Genomic DNA, 21,031 nt, shown 5'->3' with positions numbered 1-21,031 from the left:
TTCATACTGAAAAGAAGCCTTTTCAACAGAGTGGGGGAATTTCTTCCTCCGCTTGTGTGCAGCATTCATCTGAATGAAGTGACTGCTGTCATATCGTACCAGAAACCCCACCAGCTATCAGAGGAGAGAGATGTAGTCAATATTTTATATAATTAGGATAATTAGGAGTCCAGTGGGACAATTTGGTTGCAATGCCATGTTTACACGCCTACTCAAGCAAGTGTTTCTATTGTTCATTATAATAGGAGACGCTGAACCTCAGCAAGAATACGTTGTAAATTGTAAACATTTGGTACAAGGAAAACTAGACCTAAATAAAATGCATTAAGGAAAACTTTTTACAATTAGTTAACCGTAGTCATAATCTCAGTTAATCATTTAAAAATTGAGTCAGTTGAGTAGCGGTGCCATCCACTGCCAGTCACTCTGCAGCTTCTTCCGATCATGGGTGTGTTTCCTGTACAACGACACAACTCGCTGCTTAACTACCATTGTACGATGCATCGTTGAAGAAATCAACTAGCTAGTCACAACTGTTTCCCGAAAACATATTGTCCAAAGTTTTTGTTCAACCACGTTGGTTAATGATGTCATGAACTTGGTGAACTACTTTTAATGAATCGTTTGAGATCAAATTAATATTTGAGTTTTTGCCATAAATTACGGACATGGCATCTGATGACTAATTTAAATTTTTCTCATTTATTTTGCTATATTTCCAGATTCAATCATAGGCTCTTACGTAGAGCTCGTTCGCATATCTTCAATAAGGACGCTTTAAATCTCTGAACAAACTAAAAGACGTAAATGACATTTGTATGTATTCTAAATAAGACACAGATTATACTGAATGTCATCATGCTTATTTTACTCCATAGATATAAACACTAGATGTCGCCTGGCTACGGCAGTTCATTGGAACGAATGCGTCAATAGAGCCGCCATCTTGAAACAGGGGAGCCCCTCATCAGCGTCAATGTAGGAAATGCTCTAACGGAAATAAAATCACCATAAATTGTCATGAATGCGATTTGTTTTGGTTCGTTCCAACGGTCAGACATGTATTTATCATTGAGTCCAGAGAAATTTTAAAAAAATTACAAAATTTCACAATCTTGTGAAATGTAATCCCTTGATGTCTGTTTTTTAGATTTCGTTCGTGTGAACATCCATACGCAGCACAAAAGTCCGGCATCATCCATGAATTCAGCGTTCCTAGCTACTTCCTATGACAAGACCCCTGTTCTAAGATGGTGGCGGTTTTGACGCATGTTTAGAACCCCAAGGCGACATCTAGTTTCATCAATTAATTCATTGAGTCCACATGTCATGCAAACAAGAAACTCTGCTTCTAACCACAGGTCGAGATCTGTCGTTCAAACACACAACTTTGCATTGCTGTTTGTGAATGTTGGTTGGAATGATGGTTTCGGGAAACACCGACTCGTTGAACTATGCTGATACAATGATTTGGGGAAACGCATCCCCCTGGCCGAGGGTATGTTAATTGCATCTGGCTCTGAAGAGTTGAGGTGGACATTGTCAATGAGCCCTCCTCTTCCTTTTGCACCGTGTACGAGGAGCTGGTTGAGCTCATGACCCGCCCCACAGCTAGACTCAGTCTAGACCTGTCGGCAGAGAAAAAAGAAGTTGCTCCAAGTAGAGTTGATGAGCATGTCCTGGTGGGTCATAGATGTTCCTCCCTCATGCATCTTCTTTCTCCCCGATCTACATTCTGTGGTGTCGAGATTGTGGGTAATATTGCTTAGTAACCTCTACTACTTCAAATTACTAGAATGTGGAGGGACTGGTATGAGAAGATGCCCTGGGTTGAAGAGGCACTCATGATCTATCTCTACCCTGGTGCGACATCTTCTCTGAAGGCTCCGGTCTTGCCCTCTAAACCATGTCAAATGATAGCTAGACTGGTGGAAAAGGCCTACGCGGTGGCAGTTCAGGCTGTCTGTACTATGGCGGTGTTGCAGGCTAATCAGGCTGACCTCCAGAAATACCTCTCACCCTCCGTGCCAATAGCAGGCCAATAACCTCTCAATAATAACCTCTCAGGCCAATAACTTCAATAACCTCTACACTACTGTGTCAATACACCGTAGTCAAGAGGTTCAGATAGGCTAGGGTTCAGTCTGCGGCATTTAAATGCTACTTCCCCCTTAAGTCTCAGGCTCCTTCAGCCCCCGCATGCTCTTCTAACTCTGGACCCAGCATGGGTGCCTGGAGGGAGCCCACGCCTTCTGAAAAAAAAGGTGTTATTACACATTTCTGGCTGGTTCATGAGGAAGCTAGAAGGCTGCGTTTGGAGCAGGGATAATGCTCTTCGTTCTCTCGTCCAATGCCACTTATTTTGCTCTTAATGCCTCTAACTAGTGATGGGGAGTCGACTCCAAAAGAATCGATTCCTCGACTCTCAATAGCCCTAGTGTCTGAATCGACTCCAGGACCGGAATATCGTCTCTGTATTATGTTTTTAAAGACGCAAAGTGTGTTCCTGTCATTTTTTTACAGTCTATGGTTCGACTGGAGGAAACTTTGTGCTTCTCGTAGTGACGTTCGTGCTGTGTTTGCATACTTTATGACCGCTGAAGGGAAATAAATGCAATATTTATCAAATACACAGACGTTTCGGATACTTTTCTATTTAATACTTCAGTACACAGTAAAATCAGAAGTGTGAAAATAGCAGTGTTAAATGTTATTAATTCCTAAAGAGTTAAATTTACATCGTACAGTGTTAATGAGTACTCATTTTCAGTGTAGTTACAGGGTGTTAACCCTCTGGGGTTCTTCGGACCAAATGGTCCCGAAGAATTTAAATAAAAAAATGTGTAAAATCATAGCTTCATCGGAATGGTCCGAAATTTGGTGACTTTGTTGGTACTTGGTATACGAACACCCCAAAAAATTGGGGACAGGATTTGAATAGTCTAAGTGGTTGTAAACAAAATGGTCACACTCAGGGCCTTCGGGACCAAATGGTCCCGCCATTGGAAATGAATGGGAAATTGGCAAAAATGTGACAATACAGAGTTTTTTTTTGCGTACAATCACTTCACAGCCTTTATGAAATTCGGTATTCCCGCTTCCAGTCAGGGCGAGGCCAAGCTTTTTGACGAGACTGGAACTGAAGTCGACGAGGATGTATTTGAGGAGGTTTTGAAGCAGACAAATTTGGGCGTTTTTCTGCTAAAATTGGAAAATCTTTCAAATGGTAATTGTATAAGTTATTTACTTTGATAGCCTTAAGTGTGATATTGCTTTGTGTCCACGCATTGAAGACGGTAAAATTTGGACTGAAACGCGTTTTTTTGTGACGTATACATTTTTTTAACGATATTTAACGATAAGTGTGAAAGAAATAATTTTGTTTTGTGGAGTTTTCATTGCAAGTTGTTCTTACTGAATTGTATGCGCTGCCAATGAGTTTTCTTATATGAGAATTAACTTACATTAATGCAAAAATTGTGAAAGTCCTAAACTAATTCCGTCCGTCTTCCAATTCCAGCCGTTATTTGAGTGCGCAGAGCATGCGAGGTGATATCGATCTTTACTAACATGTCATACTGCATGTTATTTCAGGTTAAATAAACTCCTAAATATTTGCAGTTGTAAATTTAACCGAGAATGTCTGTATACAAGTCTGTGTATGTATCTGTTATTCTGTTTGCATTATAATTAACATTAATAAATTAATACAGTACATTAAGTTCATATTAACATGCATTAATACACAAATTATTAATTTAAATTATATAAATACAATTATTTATTAGATTAAAGAAATGCTTTGAGTGTTTCTGTCCTCCAAATCAATTTAGCCAATGTCATTAATGCTAACAGTCATTTATTTTATCCTAAAAAAGTTATACAAAAGTTGTAGAAAAGCATTCTACAATTTGGCACCAATACTCGACCGATTTCAGCATAATCAAAAGTGATGATATTCACAATTTTTTTTTTACCATTTTGACAGTCCTATTTTAAATTGCAGTGCTTTCCTGTTTTTTTTGTTGTTGTTTTTTTTCAGTATTGAAAAAAATGAGTCTCAACGTAATTTTTTAACCCGTTTTTCAATAGAATTAGCACAGACCCCTGCAGTGTCACATGAGGGAAGCTCCTCTGTGACTGCAAACTAGGAATCTGATGACGCGGCTATTCTGGGTGATGGAACCCCTTCAAGAAAGCAGCAGAGAGCCGAAGATGAAGCCAGAATTGTGAGTTTGTACACACATCAATGTCTGTTTGACACGGTGTATTCACACCTGCCTTGTTTGGTTCGATTGAATCGAACTCTAGTTCGTTTCCCCCCTTGGTGCGGACCTTTTGGGCAGGTGTGAATACAGCAATCGAACTCGGGTGCGGACCAAACAACCGAACCGAGACCTAGCTGAAGAGGTGGTCTCGGTACGGTTCCAAACGAACTCTGGTACGGTTCGTTTACGGTGTGAACATGAACCGACCCAATTGCAAGAAAGCACTGCGCCTTTGAGTTAGCAGGCTTCCGTAGTCGGAGTTGCGTTATGGGAAAGTGATCTGTTGTAGCCTACTACATTCCATTCCGGCGCGCTGTATGGCCACACGATACTGTTGCGCGTCTTTCTGCGCGTCGTGTGTGCATCATTGGAATGGAATGAATGAATGAATGAGTGACAGGGCTCTCAAGTGTCACGCATTGAGCGTGACAGTCACTCATTTCCGTCTTTTGTCACGCTCTCCCGCAACACATTGTATTTCTCACGCTGAAAAACGATTTGTAATATATTTAATATGCCGCAGCGCCCAAAACTCTGGCCGCGCCGCTCTCACTGTGGAACCGGCAGGAATCAAGCGCGTCTCCTCTGGTGTTGTTAGCCAATCAGAAAATAGCACTATTGTATCTGGGTAAGATTTAACGCAACAACCAATGACACCGCGTCGGCACGACACACGTGTGGTTTTGTTTACAAATTTTGGTTCACTTGCAAAAAGAGCAGTGTGAAAGCGAACCGTACCAAAAAAAAAAAAAAAAATTGTATTTGGTCCGGACCAAAGCAAGTGAACTATCGGACTTTCCTGGTGTGAATACACCCTACACTCTCAGAAAAAAAGGTACAAAAGCTGTCACTGGGGCTGTACCTTTTCAAAAGGTACACTTTAGTACCTAAAGGGTGCATATCGGTACCTTAATGGTACATATTAGCACCTAAAATCAGAGGTGGGTAATTCAGGGGTCAAAGAGTAAAAGTCCTGCCATATGTTTATTCCACCCATGAACTCAGTCAGCTGATTTCACTAATTAGTTATGTCTCCTGTCTGAATTAGCAAATCCAGGCGATTGGAACAAAATACTGAGGAGGACTTTTACTTTCTGAACCTGGACTTTACACCTCTGCATAGCAATGCCACATGTCAGCCAAGAGCAAAGAAATAAACCAGAACTGGACCTTATTGTAGCCAATAATAAACAACTCCACAAACAGCATTACCAGCTTCACTTATTACTAACCAGACTGACTTTATTTCTGTCAGACGTCTACAGAAGTTTTATTGAGAATTAACAGGGTTTTAACTCTTTCCATTTTAAGTCACCATAACAGTGATTCGTGTTTCCATTAGTTGGGCTCTTAACTCTTATTATATATTTTGTTTTTTTTTAGCTGCTGCGACAGTGTGTTTGTCAAACATATTTGGAGCAGCAACGAAAGCTAAAGTGAAATGAGATCAAGTTATGATGGTTATTTGTTGATGGTTTTATAATCCTCATGAAACAGACTGATTCACTGAAGTATTTTAATCTAACAATTATGTTGTTACATTTTTTCACATCACATACCTTGTGTTACTACAGGATGAGATCAAGCAATATTATAACAATAAGTTAGAAGACCTTAACGAACATGAGCACAAAAAAGTCAGTTTATAATGACACACATAGACATCAACAATCAGCGTATGAGTCTCAACAATGGTGACAATCAAAAGTACTAGTGTGCTGCAATGCATGCTGGATACCACCATAGTACAAAACTCCCAGCATGCATTGCAACATGAATAAATTATGCTGAATTGTCCTATAATTTTGTTTGATTCTAAATATTTGCTATAATTTTTTTCTGTTGTTTTTGTTGTGATTTAGTAGCTTTTCAGTGATGTTCTGAATTAATCTGTTTATCTAAATATTTGTGATTGTCACCATTGTTGAGATTCATGTGCTGATTGTTGATATCTGTGTGTGTCAGCGTTGGCTAATTTTTTTTTATTCATTTTTGGTAATATGTCTAAACTGATTGTTACATTGCTGGATCTCATGCTGCAGTAATACAGGGTTTGTGATGTGAATATATTAGTGGAACAAGATAATTGTTAGATTATAAAAACCTCAGTAAATCAGTCTACTTCATGATGATTATAAAACCATCAACAGGTAACCATCATCACCTGAACTTATATCACTTTAGCTTCCTTTGCTGTTGCTGATGTGTTTAACAAACACACTGTCACAGCAGCTAAAAAAGACAAAATATATATGAAAAGAGTTAAGAGCCCAACTAATGGAAACACGAATCACTGTTATGGTGACTTAAAATAAAACAGAGTTAAACCTCTGTTAATTCTCAATAAAACTTTTTTATTCAGTTTTATTCGTCTGAAAGAAATAAAGTCAGTCTGGTTAGTAATAAGTGAAGCTGGTAATGCTGCTTGTGGAGTTGTTTATTCTCCTCTGTTGAGATCTTCACAGATTTAATGTTTCTTTTCTCTTCCAGTTGATTTCATTTAAGGCTGTTGCTGAAATTACTCCATATTTAATATACACATATGTTTTGGCTACGATAAGGTCCAGTTCTGGTTTATTTCTTTGCTCTTGGCTGACATGTGCCATTGCTATGCAGAGGTGTAAAGTCCAGGTTCAGAAAGTAAAAGTCCTCCTCAGTATTTTGTTCCAATCACCTGGGTTTGATAATTCACACAGGAGATAGAACTAATTAGTGAAATCAGCTGACTGAGTTCATGGGTGGAATAAACATATGGCAGGACTTTTACTCTTTGACCCCTGAATTACCCACCTCTGATTTTAGGTGCTAATATGTACCATTAAGGTACCAATATGCACCCTTTAGGTACTAAAGTGTACCTTTTGAAAAGGTACAGCCCAGTGACAGCTTTTGTACCTTTTTTTCTGAGAGTGTAAGCTACTCGTTATTGTGTGGTTGACGGACCGTTTATCAGTTTGGACCAATGCAGCGCGAGCCGATCTTAATCAAGTAGCACTGTTACTACACAGCGAGATCTAGTAAATAAAACATTTGAATTCGCCACTGAAGTAATAACATCGCTGCGAGATCTAGTGAGAAACATTCACATTTCTCCGTTATTAACGGATCAAACAGCGCTGACGTGGAAACCAGGAAGAACCTTGTGCCATGAATGAACTATTCAGTGTCCACAGATCAGCAACATTCACCATGGATTTACTGTAGTAACACTACTAACTGTAATCATGGAAGTTTGGCAGGAATAGTAGGCTAATACTTTCAAGTAACATTACGTCGGTTTTATTTAGACATTATGAATACAATTGCTGCCCTCAAATGTTAATCTGAACTAAAATAAACCTTTGTTTATTACTACTACAATATTACATTTCATTTTGTCCAAGGAGCTGTTTTGTTTTATATGCTCCTAAGAAAAGTCAAGTATAGCTCCATCATTGCTCAAAGTAAAAAAATAATCATACTTTATGATGTTAGTTTTAATAAAAATATAATTAATAAAATTAAATCAAGGAACTGTCTCTGGCATTTCTTTCTTTTTGCTGTATTGAAAACGTACCGATCCGTAACACAAGTCTATCGTATCGAACCGAACCGTGAATTTTGTGAACTGTTACACCCCTAATGTATACTATGAATTGTATGATTGTTTGTTTAAATAACATTAACCAAATTTTCTTGCTTTATTTAATAATAAAATTATTACTTTATAACATGCAGTTTCAACTCCACCAAATCTTTGTTTGTTTCATTATTGTACAGCAAATGTCAATAACTCTTGTTTTGATTTTTCATGTTTTTTGTAGGCTAATTTGGAAATTGCCATAGTTGTATTTTATTCTTAGGCTCAGGGACGTCCAGAGAGTTCCTCAGGGGCAGGGCTCAAATGTAAAAAAAGGGCATATGGCATCACATAAATAGATAAATTATATCAAATAGTATATTAAAATAGAAAACCATTATTTTAAATTGTAATCTTTTTTTTTTGCTATATTTTTCATCAAATAAATGCAGACTTGATGCACATAAGGGACTTCTTAAAAAAAAAAAGTAATGTGTGTGCAAATGTTTGACCAGTAGTACTGTACTATTATACTATTGCTGCAAAATTATCAAAAATGTTAAAATAATAAAGTCACCATTTCGCGTGTTGTTGTCAGCCTACACTTCACATAATAGGCCTGTACGCCATGGGCTTCATTTAACAAACTATGATAGTTTCATCAAATGGTAAACGATGTATCAATATAGACTAAATACAAGTGACTTGAATACTATACTTACCATTAATACTACTTTTGGTGCTGGTTTTGTGCAGTGCTTTGTAGTCAATTAACACCCATTAGTTCAACGACACAGATTCAGATCGCTTCATAAACATTAATTCGTCTGTCCATGTAATTTTAAAACGATTTATTTATAAATGACCGGAAAACTACGCTCCACTTCACATTGTCCTATGAAATTTGAACTTGTTGTGCCAGATGACGATTGGTCTTTGTATTATACATAGGGTGACCAGATTTCTCGGAGTGGAATACGGGACAGATACAGAACGCATGCGTATAGAGGGAATGCACGTGACGTCACCGTTGGCCGGAGTGACTGCAGTTACGCCCACAAGTGGCAAAAAGACTGAGCGGCAGCATTGGTTTTCAGTGTGAATGCTGCGGAAAAACACACAAAACGCGTCTAAAACGGGAAAGAGCTTTGAGACTGACTGTACAACTAGATTTGACAATAAATATGAGGAATATTTTTACAGACTACCTAAAGCTACAGAACAGAGAAGCAAATAGATCGCTACAATTCATAGAAACAACTTGACTCCAGGCAGCGAAAGGTGGATTTGCAGTTATCATTTTTGTGTCAATATGCTGAATTTAGTGGTAAAATCATTCTCTATATATTGTATTGTTATATATTGCAGTGACAACTCATCAATCAAATATTTACCACTGTATATTCTGTATAATCTGACATTTTTAAATAAACACTGACAAAAAACTATACAAGTTTTTAGTCTCTAGACGATATGATGATATACATAACATTGATAAGTGATCACCTGGATTTAGACCTGCCTATTTTGTATTTATATAAAGCATTCACAGGCCAATTTGCTGTATGTATTTCCCTGGTGTCGAAATCAGGCACATATAAATGTCAGGAAACACGATTCCTGGCTGCATGTTAATATCCATGGATCACTGGATCTTTAGTAAGTTGTAAGGAACACTATATTGAGTCCAATCTTTAGTTTAAACTGATAATCGTTTGTTTTACTTGCGTTCTCGCAGTTTCCCCTATTAAATCCAGTCACGCAGCTGCTCTTCTGCCACTCAGTCCGGCTGAGGGGGCGTGTTCCGGCGGGAAAGTGACGTTAATGCATTTCCTCTATTAATGCGTCTTACATGCGCTTCATTAGGCACACTAGCACACACACACAAGGTCTCTCCCTCTCTGTCATGCGCGCTACACGGTTTGAACGTAACATATATATTCACTTAGCCTTTCGGAAACGGAATCTATTATATATATAAAATATATATATATATATTAACGATGAAATAAGGGACAAAACATGATTTTTTCAGAATAAGTCGGGACACTAAAATTAGAGTGGAAATACGGGGCTGTCCCGGGAAAAACGGGACGTCTGGTCACCCTAATTATACATGACAATGGACAATGGCTTCAATTAATTATGTAATATTTTAAAATATGTGATGTGGATTTTTAATTGAATCGACACAAAACCTTTATTATTGTGAAGAAAAAAAAGTTGAAAAATTGTTTGGTTTATTTTGTTTCCTGCCGTCGAGCCATATTTGGCTCTAGAGTATCGGTTCTCGAGCAGACTGTGGGATACCTATGTTAACACTAGTGCATTTTCATTTTAAAACGCATAGCTTTTGCTACGGTTATGCCTGCCGTCCACACACACACTACTCCGGGGTTTTAGACCCTCGAAAACGGAGACTGACCCCGTCAGTCAAGACCTATTTTTTTACAGTCTATGGTCAAGTCAAGACCGAAGCAAGAAGACACGCGCAAGGCGCAACTCAACGCAAGTGACGCAACCCATAGCAACGCGTTATAGCAACGACACCTCAGACTGACAGAAACGTCAAATAAACGTGAATTTAGGCTACTTTCGTTTTTTGCACATTGTCATGTTAATTATAATCAAATGCATTTTGTTTTGACCACAACAATATCATTGATATTTGTTTGAGAAGGGCAGTTTTGATTAATTTTGAAATAGGGCAGGGGCTCGAGCACCCAAAGTCCCCCCCCCCCCCCCCCCCTCTGCACGTGCCTGTTTAGGCTACTGTAAATTGACATTAGCCCCACTTACGTTTCAAAATGCGGCAATTGGAACTGTTTTGGAAAATGTCCCTTTGCGGCACCTGGCGGTCATTTTGCGAATGACTTTGAAATGCGACTGGTTTATTTGTGCCGCGGTGGTAATAGACATTCTGGTTGACTACATACTGTATTAAAAAATATCCTGGCTCTTCAAAGTTCTATAATGGCAGTGGTTGCAACAAACAGATTGAAGCTCAAAAAAGTGCATCCATCCATCCATCGTAAACGAACTACAAACATTAATATGGGTTAATAAAGGCCTTCTGAGGCAAAACGATGAGTTTGTGTAAAATAAAATTCATATTTAGTACGTTACAAAGTAAAATTCTAGGTAACAGCCATACAGTCTACTTGCCCCTAATGCGCAACTTACAGAATTTATGACGCCAGAAGTAGTAGTGTCGTGGCGTAGCGTAAATATCAGCAGTACGTCGCATTACTCGTATAAGTTGTGCATTAGACTTAATTGGAATCCGGCCAAAAGAATCCGTATGTTCGTTCGGCTGAAAGCTAGTTATTTTACTTTATAAAGTTTTAAATATTTTTAACACAAACTCATCGTTTTGCTTCAGAAGGACTTTATTAACCCCCTGGAGATGAATGGATTACTTTTATGATGGGTGGCTCTTTTTTTGGGCTTCAAAATCTAGGGTACCATTCACTACCATTATAAATCTTTGAAGTGCCAGGATATGATTAATATAACTCCCATTGTGTTTATCTGAAAGATGAAAGTCATATACACCAGGGATGGGTTCAGGGTGAGAAAATTATGGGATCATTTTCATTTTGGGTTAACTATCCCTGAATCGTTCTTGAGAGGTTGTCGCTGATTGTACTGTGTACAGGTGAAACTCGAAAAATTAGAATTTCACGCAAAAGTTATTATTTTGATGATTATGGCTTACAGCTTATGAAAACCCCAAATTCAAAATCTCAGAAAATTTGAATATTACATGAAATCAATAAAAAAAAAAGGATTTTAAATACAGAAATGTGGGCCCTCTGAAAAGTATAATCATGCATATGTATATAGTTATATATTCTAAATATATTAGTTTAACCTTTTTATTTGAATTACTAAAATACATTAATTTTTCTAATTTTTCGATTTGTAATTGTTTGCAGCTGGTCCAAAAAATCCTGCAGGCTAAACCTAGTGGGGACACAATTATCAGGGAATACAACACAACCAAAAGCTTGACTGACAGCACCAGGAGGAAGATGATCAAGATTCTTACTGCAGAAATGACTGAAAAGCATAGGTAACAGTTAAAGTAATCTATATTCTACATCCAGGATTCCCTTGTTAATGGAAAATGTTTAAATATCAAGACATTTCTATTTTCAGTCCTCGAAAACGTAAAAGTTATTAAAAGGATTAGTTTAACCAAAAATGAAAATAGTCATAAATTACTTGCATGTCGTTCTAGCCCCGTAAGACTTTCGTTCATCTTCGGAACACAAATGAAGATATTAAAAGCCTAAATTCAATTTGTTCATCATATAAAGTTATCTAGTCTCTTTAGAAATTTTGGACTAAATCGCTCAATTCATATGGATTAGTTTTACAATCGCTTTATTAACTTTTTAAACCGTCAAAGTGGTAGTTTCGTAGACTGTCTATGGAGGGACAGAAATCTCTCAAATTTCATCTAAAAGATCTACATTTGTGTTCTGAAGATGAATGAAAGTCTTACGGGTTTGGAAGGACATGAGGGTAAGTAATTAATGACAATGTATTTTTTTTTTTTATTGGGCATTCGATTAAATTTTCTTAGTCGATCGTCGATTAGTCGAGAATTAACGATCGACTATCGATTAACCATTAATATTTTTATATTCAAATTCATTATTTATTTAACTTTTTATAAATTAAAAATGCAATGAAAATACAAAAATACAGCGTGTTTTTCCTCGATTAGATCTTTATTACAAGATGATCAACTTGTGGCAGTAAAACTGGACGTTCGGTTAGGCTAAACTTGAAGATATATGCGCGGCGGTGCTCGAAAGCAACGGAACCTGCAGCTGCGAGTTGGCGTTCTTAAACAGAGACCCTCGTTTGTTCCAAAATTATAAATAATAAAAAAATCATGTTAAACAATAACTTAACCAAAAACATAATAATACTTAGATCTGACAGGTTTTGTAAAAATGTAACTCAAAACTATCCAAGAAAGTCGAGAAAGAGGGTGAGAGAGATTATAGTCTACCTACTGTAACAATCAATTAGGCTAGGCTACTTAACAAAGCATCATAAAAAATAACTAGTAACTCACATACAACTTCTACACCAGTCTACTGATTTTTGTTGAGAAAGATAAGCATGTTGATGACATGATCTGGGGTCAGACGCGACCGCAACCTGACCGTCAAGCCTCGTTTACACTTTCGCCTGGCTCTGCAGCGCGAGTCTCCGCAGACTGCGCGCGCACCTCCCCAAACAGACGAGGCGTTTATACTCGACGCGCTCGCCTGTGAAACACCGAATACCGCAATGACGTCATTTTTGCCGCGCTCACCTTCGCGCTCGTGCGGACGCGTCGAGTGTAAACAAGGCTTCAGTCCAGCCGCTGAAAACACCCGGTCTGAGGGGACTGACGTTGCCGGGATGCACAGGTACCTCCACACTAACTTGACCAGCCCGGGGAACACGTTCACTTTCCACTCACACTACGCAACGCAGCAGCATTAGTTTAATGATAATCGATAACAAATTAACGTGATCGGCGAAATTCTTAATGATCAATAATCGATCGTCGATTGATCATGCCCATCCCTAATTTGTAATGACATTTTTTTTTTATCAAAAAAATGCAAGCTGGATGAGCATAAGAGACTTCTTCCAAAAACTTTAAAAATGAATGATTCCAAACGTTAGATTGATACTGTATATACGTTTACAGGCATGCTTAAATTTATATGCATATAAATATATATTCTGAAATTCGAATGTTTGTCCGTTTAATTTTGACAGCACATCTCCTCCTAAACGTATCAGAGAGATGTATGCCCAAGGAAGTGTTGCCCTGTTTCCATATCTTCGTGATCCCTACACAAAGAATGGATATGTAAGTGAAAATATTTCTTGGTAAAATCTAGTTATGGGATAGTTGGTCACTTTTGTATTAATGAAAACATTTTTGTTTTTCAAAGGAACATTATTATGATCCTCAGAGCAGTGTAGAGAAGCTGTTTCTCTTATGAAACGTACATCAGAGGTGGAAACCCTAAAGGTCAAAATGAGGGAGACGTTTCAGTATCGTCGCAAGATGATTTAAGACCCAAGCAGATCCACTGATGTGCTGACTGAATTTCCCCGTTTTTTGGACATTAAAGGCCTGGTAAGACTAGTGATGGTTAAATAAATGTTATGGGCTTAATTTAAGTTAAGCTTAATTGACAACATTTGTTCTCAACATCTATTAAAATATCCCTTGTGAAGTAAATGGATGGTCCTTTTGGTTTTTACAGATTGAGCAGGACTTTGTTTTGATTTTTGGTGATTAAGACATCTGCAAAGTTTCTGGAAAGGTGGCCAACTACATTTATGCAGAAGGTCATTTTACAAAGCAAAGGCCTTCACTTCTCCCAAGACCTTCAGGACCTTATTGACTCTGCGGAATCAGCTGTGAAAGAGGATGAAACAGATGTTGCAGGTTAGACTTTGCGTTCAGAATAAGATTATCTAGATGTGTCTGAATTCTTTTGAAGTTGCCATATCTGTTTTTCAGGATGGGACCAAGATCTTGCTTCAATTCTTCTCTTACTTTATTTAATTCCACCATCAGCGCAAGGCCGCAAGAGACCTGGAAAGATGTCCGCATGTCAAGCTGAAAAACACCTCGTCATCTTCAAAAAGGTAAATTTGGATTTTTCTGTCAGTATCAGGTTGTCTGCCTCAAAATTAGGGATGCACCGATACCACTTTTTTCAGAATCGATCCGATCCGATATCAAACATTCTGAGTATCGACCGATACCGATGCCGATCCGATACCAACACAGTTTTTTTTTAAATTAAGTAGAATTTATATAACTCTCTGTGTGTTGAACTGATAATCACTCTTTTGTGTGTTAAACACAATCTACTTAATACAGACAACTTCATTATAAAGAAAAATAAATCCAAAAAATATATGATCATAATCTATGACAAAAATGCTTTTATAAACTAGATTAGTGGATAATTCAGTCGTAAAATTTAGTCTAGAAGAATCATAAGTCCACAATAATTGTATAAAATGTGAACATTTAGTGGAAAAAAACAAGATAACAAAAATCAAAAAGATAAATTATTTTATATATAGCTATAGGCTACTATACAATTGAGACATGTTTTAAATGTATAGCACACCTGTTTAATGAGGCAGCAACATATGATAGATAGGAAAGAAAAAAGAAAGGCCATTAATAATCTTTCATTGCGTCACTGTATTGATATGAAAGGCTGCAATACAGTGCGGCTCAAAGCGCTTATGCGCATCCCGAGCGCAGAATGATGCGCTTGAAGCAACACCGAGTCACAGCGCGCAGCGCGTCGAGTCCGCATTGAAAAGTTCAAAACAAAAACGAAAGACATATTGATGCGTAGTGTATTATACAGTATCTATCTATGCAATAGTTTATTGAGCCTTTTATTTTAACAGTTTTAAATTTTAATTACTGTGTGCGTGAAGAACAATTATTGTGGACACTACTCTAGTGTTGTGATCTAACAGACACCCGGTAGAAACATGATTAAGTTAACGTTACAGCAATAAAGTCCAACAAGATAAAGTTGTTTTATGCGAAACAGACCTTTATCTCATAATAGTAACACTGAATAATCTTGGAGAGGGTTTCATCATGTTGACAGTCGTAACCGAAAGCAAAGCTGAATACTGAATGAAGAATGACTGACAGCCGCAGCGGAGGGAAAAGTTTACGTGATCTTGAATTTAATGACTTAAATGTTAATTTCTATCTCACATTATACTATAATGGCTTCAGAACACTTGTAATATAGTGCACGAAAACTTTATGGTGCTTTATAATGTTTTTGGTGCTTTTGTGGAGCTTAACAATAACACAGAATAGTATACGCACAATATCGGATTTGGATCGGCCTCGTCTGATCGATACCCGATCCGGCAAAAATGGCAGTATCGGAGCCGATACCGATGCGGAGTATCGGATCGGTGCATCCCTACTCAAAATATGGCAGTTGGGTTCATTGTATTTTGGAAAACTGATGTAAGTAGAATAGGCAATTAGAGAGCTGACTTTTGAGTGTTGGTTTTTGTTTTATCTTTAGGCAGGAACTAACATCCACGATCACCTTGATGCCATCGAAGAGAGCACACAGCCATACCTGCTCGCCATGGGGACAAAGAAAAACAACATTCATGCATACTACATAAGTCTCGACAAGAAAGCCATACCATGCAAATCAGTGAGTGGTCTGGGTGCCTTTGATGAACTGTTCAAAGCCCACTTTGTGTTTGGCGCATCTTACAGCAAAGTGCTGCACAACATGTACACATTCGTACAGACAACTGTTTTCCAGATTGATATTGGCAAGGTCAAAGAGAGTCCAAGAGTTGCTGAGCTCAGAGCTAGATTCATGCATTCGAGAGCTGATTGTCAGTAAAAAATGATCTGCTTTGTTTGTTCTTGCTACCTTGAGAGCACAAATGTGCTTGTCCGACATCTTAAGTTAATTCATGGACTGTTGCCTGGCAAATCACTTCGTCTTAAATGTGGTCAAGCAGGTTGCTGTGTAGAAGTTGGTACATTTTCAGGATTCCGCAAACATTTGAATAGAGTTCATGAAAGAAGTAATGAAGTTCTCTTACATGATGTTGAAGATGGTACTGTTCAGAATGCAGTTGTTGAAGATGATACTGTTCAGAATGCAGTTGTTGAGCTATCAAATAGTATTGATGTGGCTACATGTTCGAATGGCAGTTCTTTGCCAGTTTCTAGCAAAAACGTTACAGATTTGTGTGCATCAGCAATAGCACAATTGCAAGCTGCAGGTGTCGGTCAGACTACTATTAATACATTTGTTATGTCTATAGAAGAAGTTGACCAAGACATCCAGGATCAAGTAAAAGAGACTGCTCTAAATTGCTTATCTTCACAGGACACGGACATTAAAAGTACAATAGTGCAGTCATTTCAGGAAATAGAAAACCCTTTCACCTTACTTAATTCCATTTCTAAACGAAACTCATATTTTACAAAAAAATGGGGAATTGTTCAGCCTGTGGAGAAAGTACTTGGGGTCAGATCTGACAACAGGAAAAACCGGACAACTGGAATATATGAGCAAGTTCCAGTGACTGACAGGTTTTCGTATGTTCCAGTTCTGCAAACCTTAAAGAGCATTTTAACGCATCCAAACACCTTGTGCAGGTTCAAGTCGGGCATACCAAATAAAGATGGCATTTACACTGATATTGAAGACGGACAGTATATTAAGAGCCATCCCCTGTTTTCCACTGAAAAAAATGCACTTCAAATTCAACTGTTTTACGATGATTTCGAGACTGCCAATCCATTGGGGTCAAAGAAGGGAATTCACAAATTGGGGGGTATATATTTTACTCTGAGAAATTTCCCACCACAATTTAATTCATCTTTAGCAAACATACATTTATGTGCACTTTTCCATGCCCAGGACATCAAAACATATGGATTTGATGCGATATTGGAACCTATTATTAATTACATAAAAGTTCTTGAGACCAGGGGAATAGAAGGTCTTGGTGGTTCTGTGCGTGGCAGCATTGTCCAAGTAACGGGAGAGAATCTCGGTTTGCATTGTCTTTTTGGATATGTTGAATCTTTTAGAGCTCTGTATTGCTGTAGGTTTTGCCTAAATAAAACGGAAGATTATCAAACTGTGTTCTGTGAAGATGAGCCAAATGTAACTTTTCGCACGAAAGAGACGCACATGCAACACTGTGAAGCTATACAATAAGACCCAACACTAACTCATGTTTGTGGTGTGAAACGCACATGTTTGTTAAACACTCTGCAGTACTTCAGTGTATCGGACAACTTTTCTGTAAACATAATGCATGATGTTTTAGAGGGAGTTAGGCAGTTTGAGTTAAAACTTGTTTTGCGTTATGTACAAGGGAGTTTTTTGACTGCAAAAGAGTTAGATGGCAGATTGCAGACATTTAACTATGGGTACAGGGAGAGCAGAAATCGACCTCCTGCTGTAAAACTGGATGATCAGAGCAATGATTTGGGCATAAACGCAATTCAGTGTTGGTGTCTACTCCGGAATGTACCACTAATATTCGGAGACATTGTGCCCCAAGATGATAAATACTGGCAGCTCCTACTACTTTTACTGCAAATAGTAAACATTGCCTTTTCTCCCATTTTAACTGAGGCCCTTACTGTTTACTTAAAACACTTGATTGCTGAACATCACAGGCTGTTCAAGTGCTTATTTCCAGAAAAGAATTTACTGCCTAAACATCATTTTCTGACTCACTATCCACGATGTATTAGAAATATCGGGCCGATTGTTCACATGTTGTCCGTGCGATATGAGTCAAAACACAATTTCTTCAAGATGCAACAAAAATGTTTCAAGAACATCACCCAGACACTTGCCAAAAAACATCAGAATTGGATGGCATGTAACTGGGAGACCTTCAACCATGACAGAATAGTGCTTGGACCAGGAAAGACTGTCTCTCTTAGTAACTTGAATGAAACTTTTGAGATTGCATCCAAGTTGAACGTTCCACCACAAACCAATGTTCTCTCCGTGAAATGGGTGAAGTGTAATGGAACTGAATATCGTTCTACATTAATTATCTGTGGTGAAGTAAACCTTGATTTGCCAGTGTTTTACAAAATCAAAGATATCTTTGTTAGAAACGACTGGTGTTACTGGTGGCATCGCAACTTAAAACTGTTTATTTTGATGAACATCTGTATGCCTACAGAATAGATCCAAGACCCAGTGATTCTCTGAAAGTCTTCAATGTCAATGAACTCACTTATTACAAACCTTTCGATTTACAGATGTCATATGGGTCTGATAATTTCTTTCAGTTTGTAGTACCTTATTGCAATCTTGTTCAAATCTGTTCTTAAATCTATGAAATTGATGAATTTGAATTTGAACTCCTCATTAATGTGACTTTAGCCATTTGTTAAATTAATTTTTTATAATTTTACATCTGTCTGAAGAGTCTTGATTTTATTTGATCATGTACAGTAACACTGTAAAACATTGAAAGTGTTAATAAAGTGTTCTTTTCAGTGTATTTTTTCAGAGTAATAAAAAATCAATTAAAACAACACTATGGTGTTAATCACCATAGAGTAAAACTATTTCAACAATAGAAAGCGTAACACAATAGAAAACTTACGCGTGTTGTAAGTTTTTTGCACTATAAGGTGCTTTTTTAACACCGTAAAATCAACACTACTTTTTACTCTAGATAGAGTGGGACCATATATGATCCAGAGTAGTGTTAAAATTAACCCTTTAAGTCTTAATTTGACACTGTCTATTTTACTGTGTACTGCTTAATACAGCGTCTGTTTGTACAAGAATAAAGTTCAACATAAGCCTACTATCAATGAAGTGGTGTTTTCATGACAATATAACATCGCGGGTACATTAAAAGAGTGTTTACTGTTATAAAAAACAGATTTGTCGATCAGAATGTCCCATCCAGTACTGGAGTGGGAAAGAAGGTGTTTTTTTATTCCTGACTCTATATTGATTGAAAGTAAATGGAGTCGAGGAGTCGACTCCGCAAACTCCAATATTAGGAGTCGGGAATCGGAGTCGACTCCAAAAAACCCTGAATCGAACACCCCTACCACTAACTTCCCAAGGAAAACATCCACTAAAAACAGATCTCATGAGGGCCAACACCATACACAGCCTCACACTTACATAGGTAAGACATTATTTTGATTAATAATTATCATTGTAGGACAGGTAAGAATGCACATTTAAATTGATTCAGCCAAAGCTTTACTTAAAGTGTAACTTTGCCTATTTTCAACCTGCTTTGTATAAACAATGTCGATAGTATATGTATTTGAACAAGGTTAACTCGTTCTCTCTGTTACCTGACTGAGAAATTCACGTTTATTTGTTTCAAGTTTATAGGTGGACTTTTGACAGCTCCAGGGCTTTTTGTGAAAAAGACATGTTATACTTCTGCATTTCTGTATTCCCGCCCCAGGGACCAGATGAGGGCCGGATCTGGGCCGACACTATGTTGCTGTCTGGGACAGCCGAATTGACAGAGAGTTATTAACAGAACTGTTGTTGTATAGGTAGGTTTATCACTGAAAATTTTATTGTACTATACTCTTTAAACAGAATTATAATAAAAATGTAAGACTATAGCAACAGCTTTCTTACCTGTACGCGATGGCGTACTTTATGAGGTTGGGTGAAAATGACAGAACGTCAGTTTCTTTCAGTTTTTCCCCTTCATTTGGCCTAAAACACTGTGTTTGTAGTCATATTTTGATTATAATTGACTACAAACTCAGAGGTTTTTCAGATTTTTCATTGGGACATCCTCTCCATATTTATGATTCTTTTGCAGCCTTTGGCCACTGCCTACAACACACTGGATCCTTCACTGGAAACCGAAAATAACTCACTCCCGCTAAACATTTACTCTTTGAATTCAATAAAAGTCTACACCATTATAACTAAAAGTTTGCTAAGAAGTATTTCCAATTAAAGCAAGGCGGTATTTGACTCTGGTCAGGCGTATCCATGTAGCAGACTGGTGGGAGTGGCCTTGGACGGCAACATGCCTAGTGCATTATGGGTGTTGAAGGTGTCCTACCTATTTGTAAAGATTGTAAAGGTGTCCTACCTATTTGTTTTCTCTATTCAGGTAGCACCGATTTTATTTTTTATTTTAATTGCATTTCTACGGCATAGACAGCCAAGTTGTATTGAAAGCCCATGTGACACACGCTCTTTTCAGTCTCCCTTTTGTATGCTTATTATTTTCTTTGTATTCCAAGGTAACACTATTAGACAACTGCCCTCTTGTGGTTTGCTCTTTAAATAAACAATATCTAATGAATAATTACATCACTATTACACTGTTTTCCCTTAATTTGTTTGGAAGACGAAAAAATAAAGAGACAGCAGTAGCAGTATTTTGTGACGTGCAAAAAGCACATGATATGCTGGAGAGAGGGGTTAATGATTAAGTTGCAGGGAATTAGAGTTTTTTTAAATTGATCTGAAAACAGCAGGTTGAAAAGTGGGGGAGAAAATTGAGTATTACATTTTCCACAGAGAAACCTAAAGGGATGTTTTTTACAAGGAAGAAAATCAATGAAGGTATTAATCTAAAACTATAAAAACAACTATTTTTTCTGATTATTGTC

General features: G+C 37.6%; 1 protein-coding gene across 2 annotated transcripts; it reads left to right on the top strand.

The window, feature by feature from the left end:
- Positions 1-267: 267 nt before the first annotated feature.
- Positions 268-20,781, top strand: LOC143753498 (uncharacterized). Of its 2 annotated transcripts, XM_077245872.1 has the most exons (8): positions 268-3,226; positions 4,093-4,229; positions 11,766-11,902; positions 13,618-13,711; positions 13,797-13,984; positions 14,115-14,299; positions 14,375-14,502; positions 15,936-20,781. In XM_077245872.1, the coding sequence occupies exons 6-8, from the start codon at positions 14,191-14,193 to the stop codon at positions 16,269-16,271; spliced, it is 573 nt and encodes a 190-aa protein (XP_077101987.1). In that variant the 5' UTR covers positions 268-3,226; positions 4,093-4,229; positions 11,766-11,902; positions 13,618-13,711; positions 13,797-13,984; positions 14,115-14,190; the 3' UTR covers positions 16,272-20,781. The 2 variants fall into 2 exon arrangements, with proteins under 2 accessions (XP_077101987.1, XP_077101988.1); XM_077245873.1 differs by lacking the exons at positions 268-3,226; positions 4,093-4,229; positions 11,766-11,902; positions 13,618-13,711 and having other exon boundaries at positions 13,859-13,984; positions 14,152-14,299; positions 15,936-19,231.
- Positions 20,782-21,031: the final 250 nt, after the last annotated feature.

This window comes from Siphateles boraxobius, unplaced genomic scaffold, assembly GCF_051911475.1.
Source record: "Siphateles boraxobius isolate OS27281-9 unplaced genomic scaffold, OSU_SipBor_1 29, whole genome shotgun sequence".
Classification (NCBI taxonomy): Eukaryota; Metazoa; Chordata; class Actinopteri; order Cypriniformes; family Leuciscidae; genus Siphateles; species Siphateles boraxobius.
This window is presented reverse-complemented; position numbering and strand designations above follow the sequence as displayed.

Excerpts from the sequence above, each read along its gene's own strand:
- LOC143753498 (XM_077245872.1), top strand. The coding sequence starts at position 14,191 with ATGCAGAAGGTCATTTTACAAAGCAAAGGCCTTCACTTCTCCCAAGAC. Across the intron at positions 14,300-14,374 it reads GGATGAAACAGATGTTGCAG|GATGGGACCAAGATCTTGCT; the intron begins GTTAGACTTTGC and ends TCTGTTTTTCAG. Across the intron at positions 14,503-15,935 it reads ACCTCGTCATCTTCAAAAAG|GCAGGAACTAACATCCACGA; the intron begins GTAAATTTGGAT and ends TTTTATCTTTAG.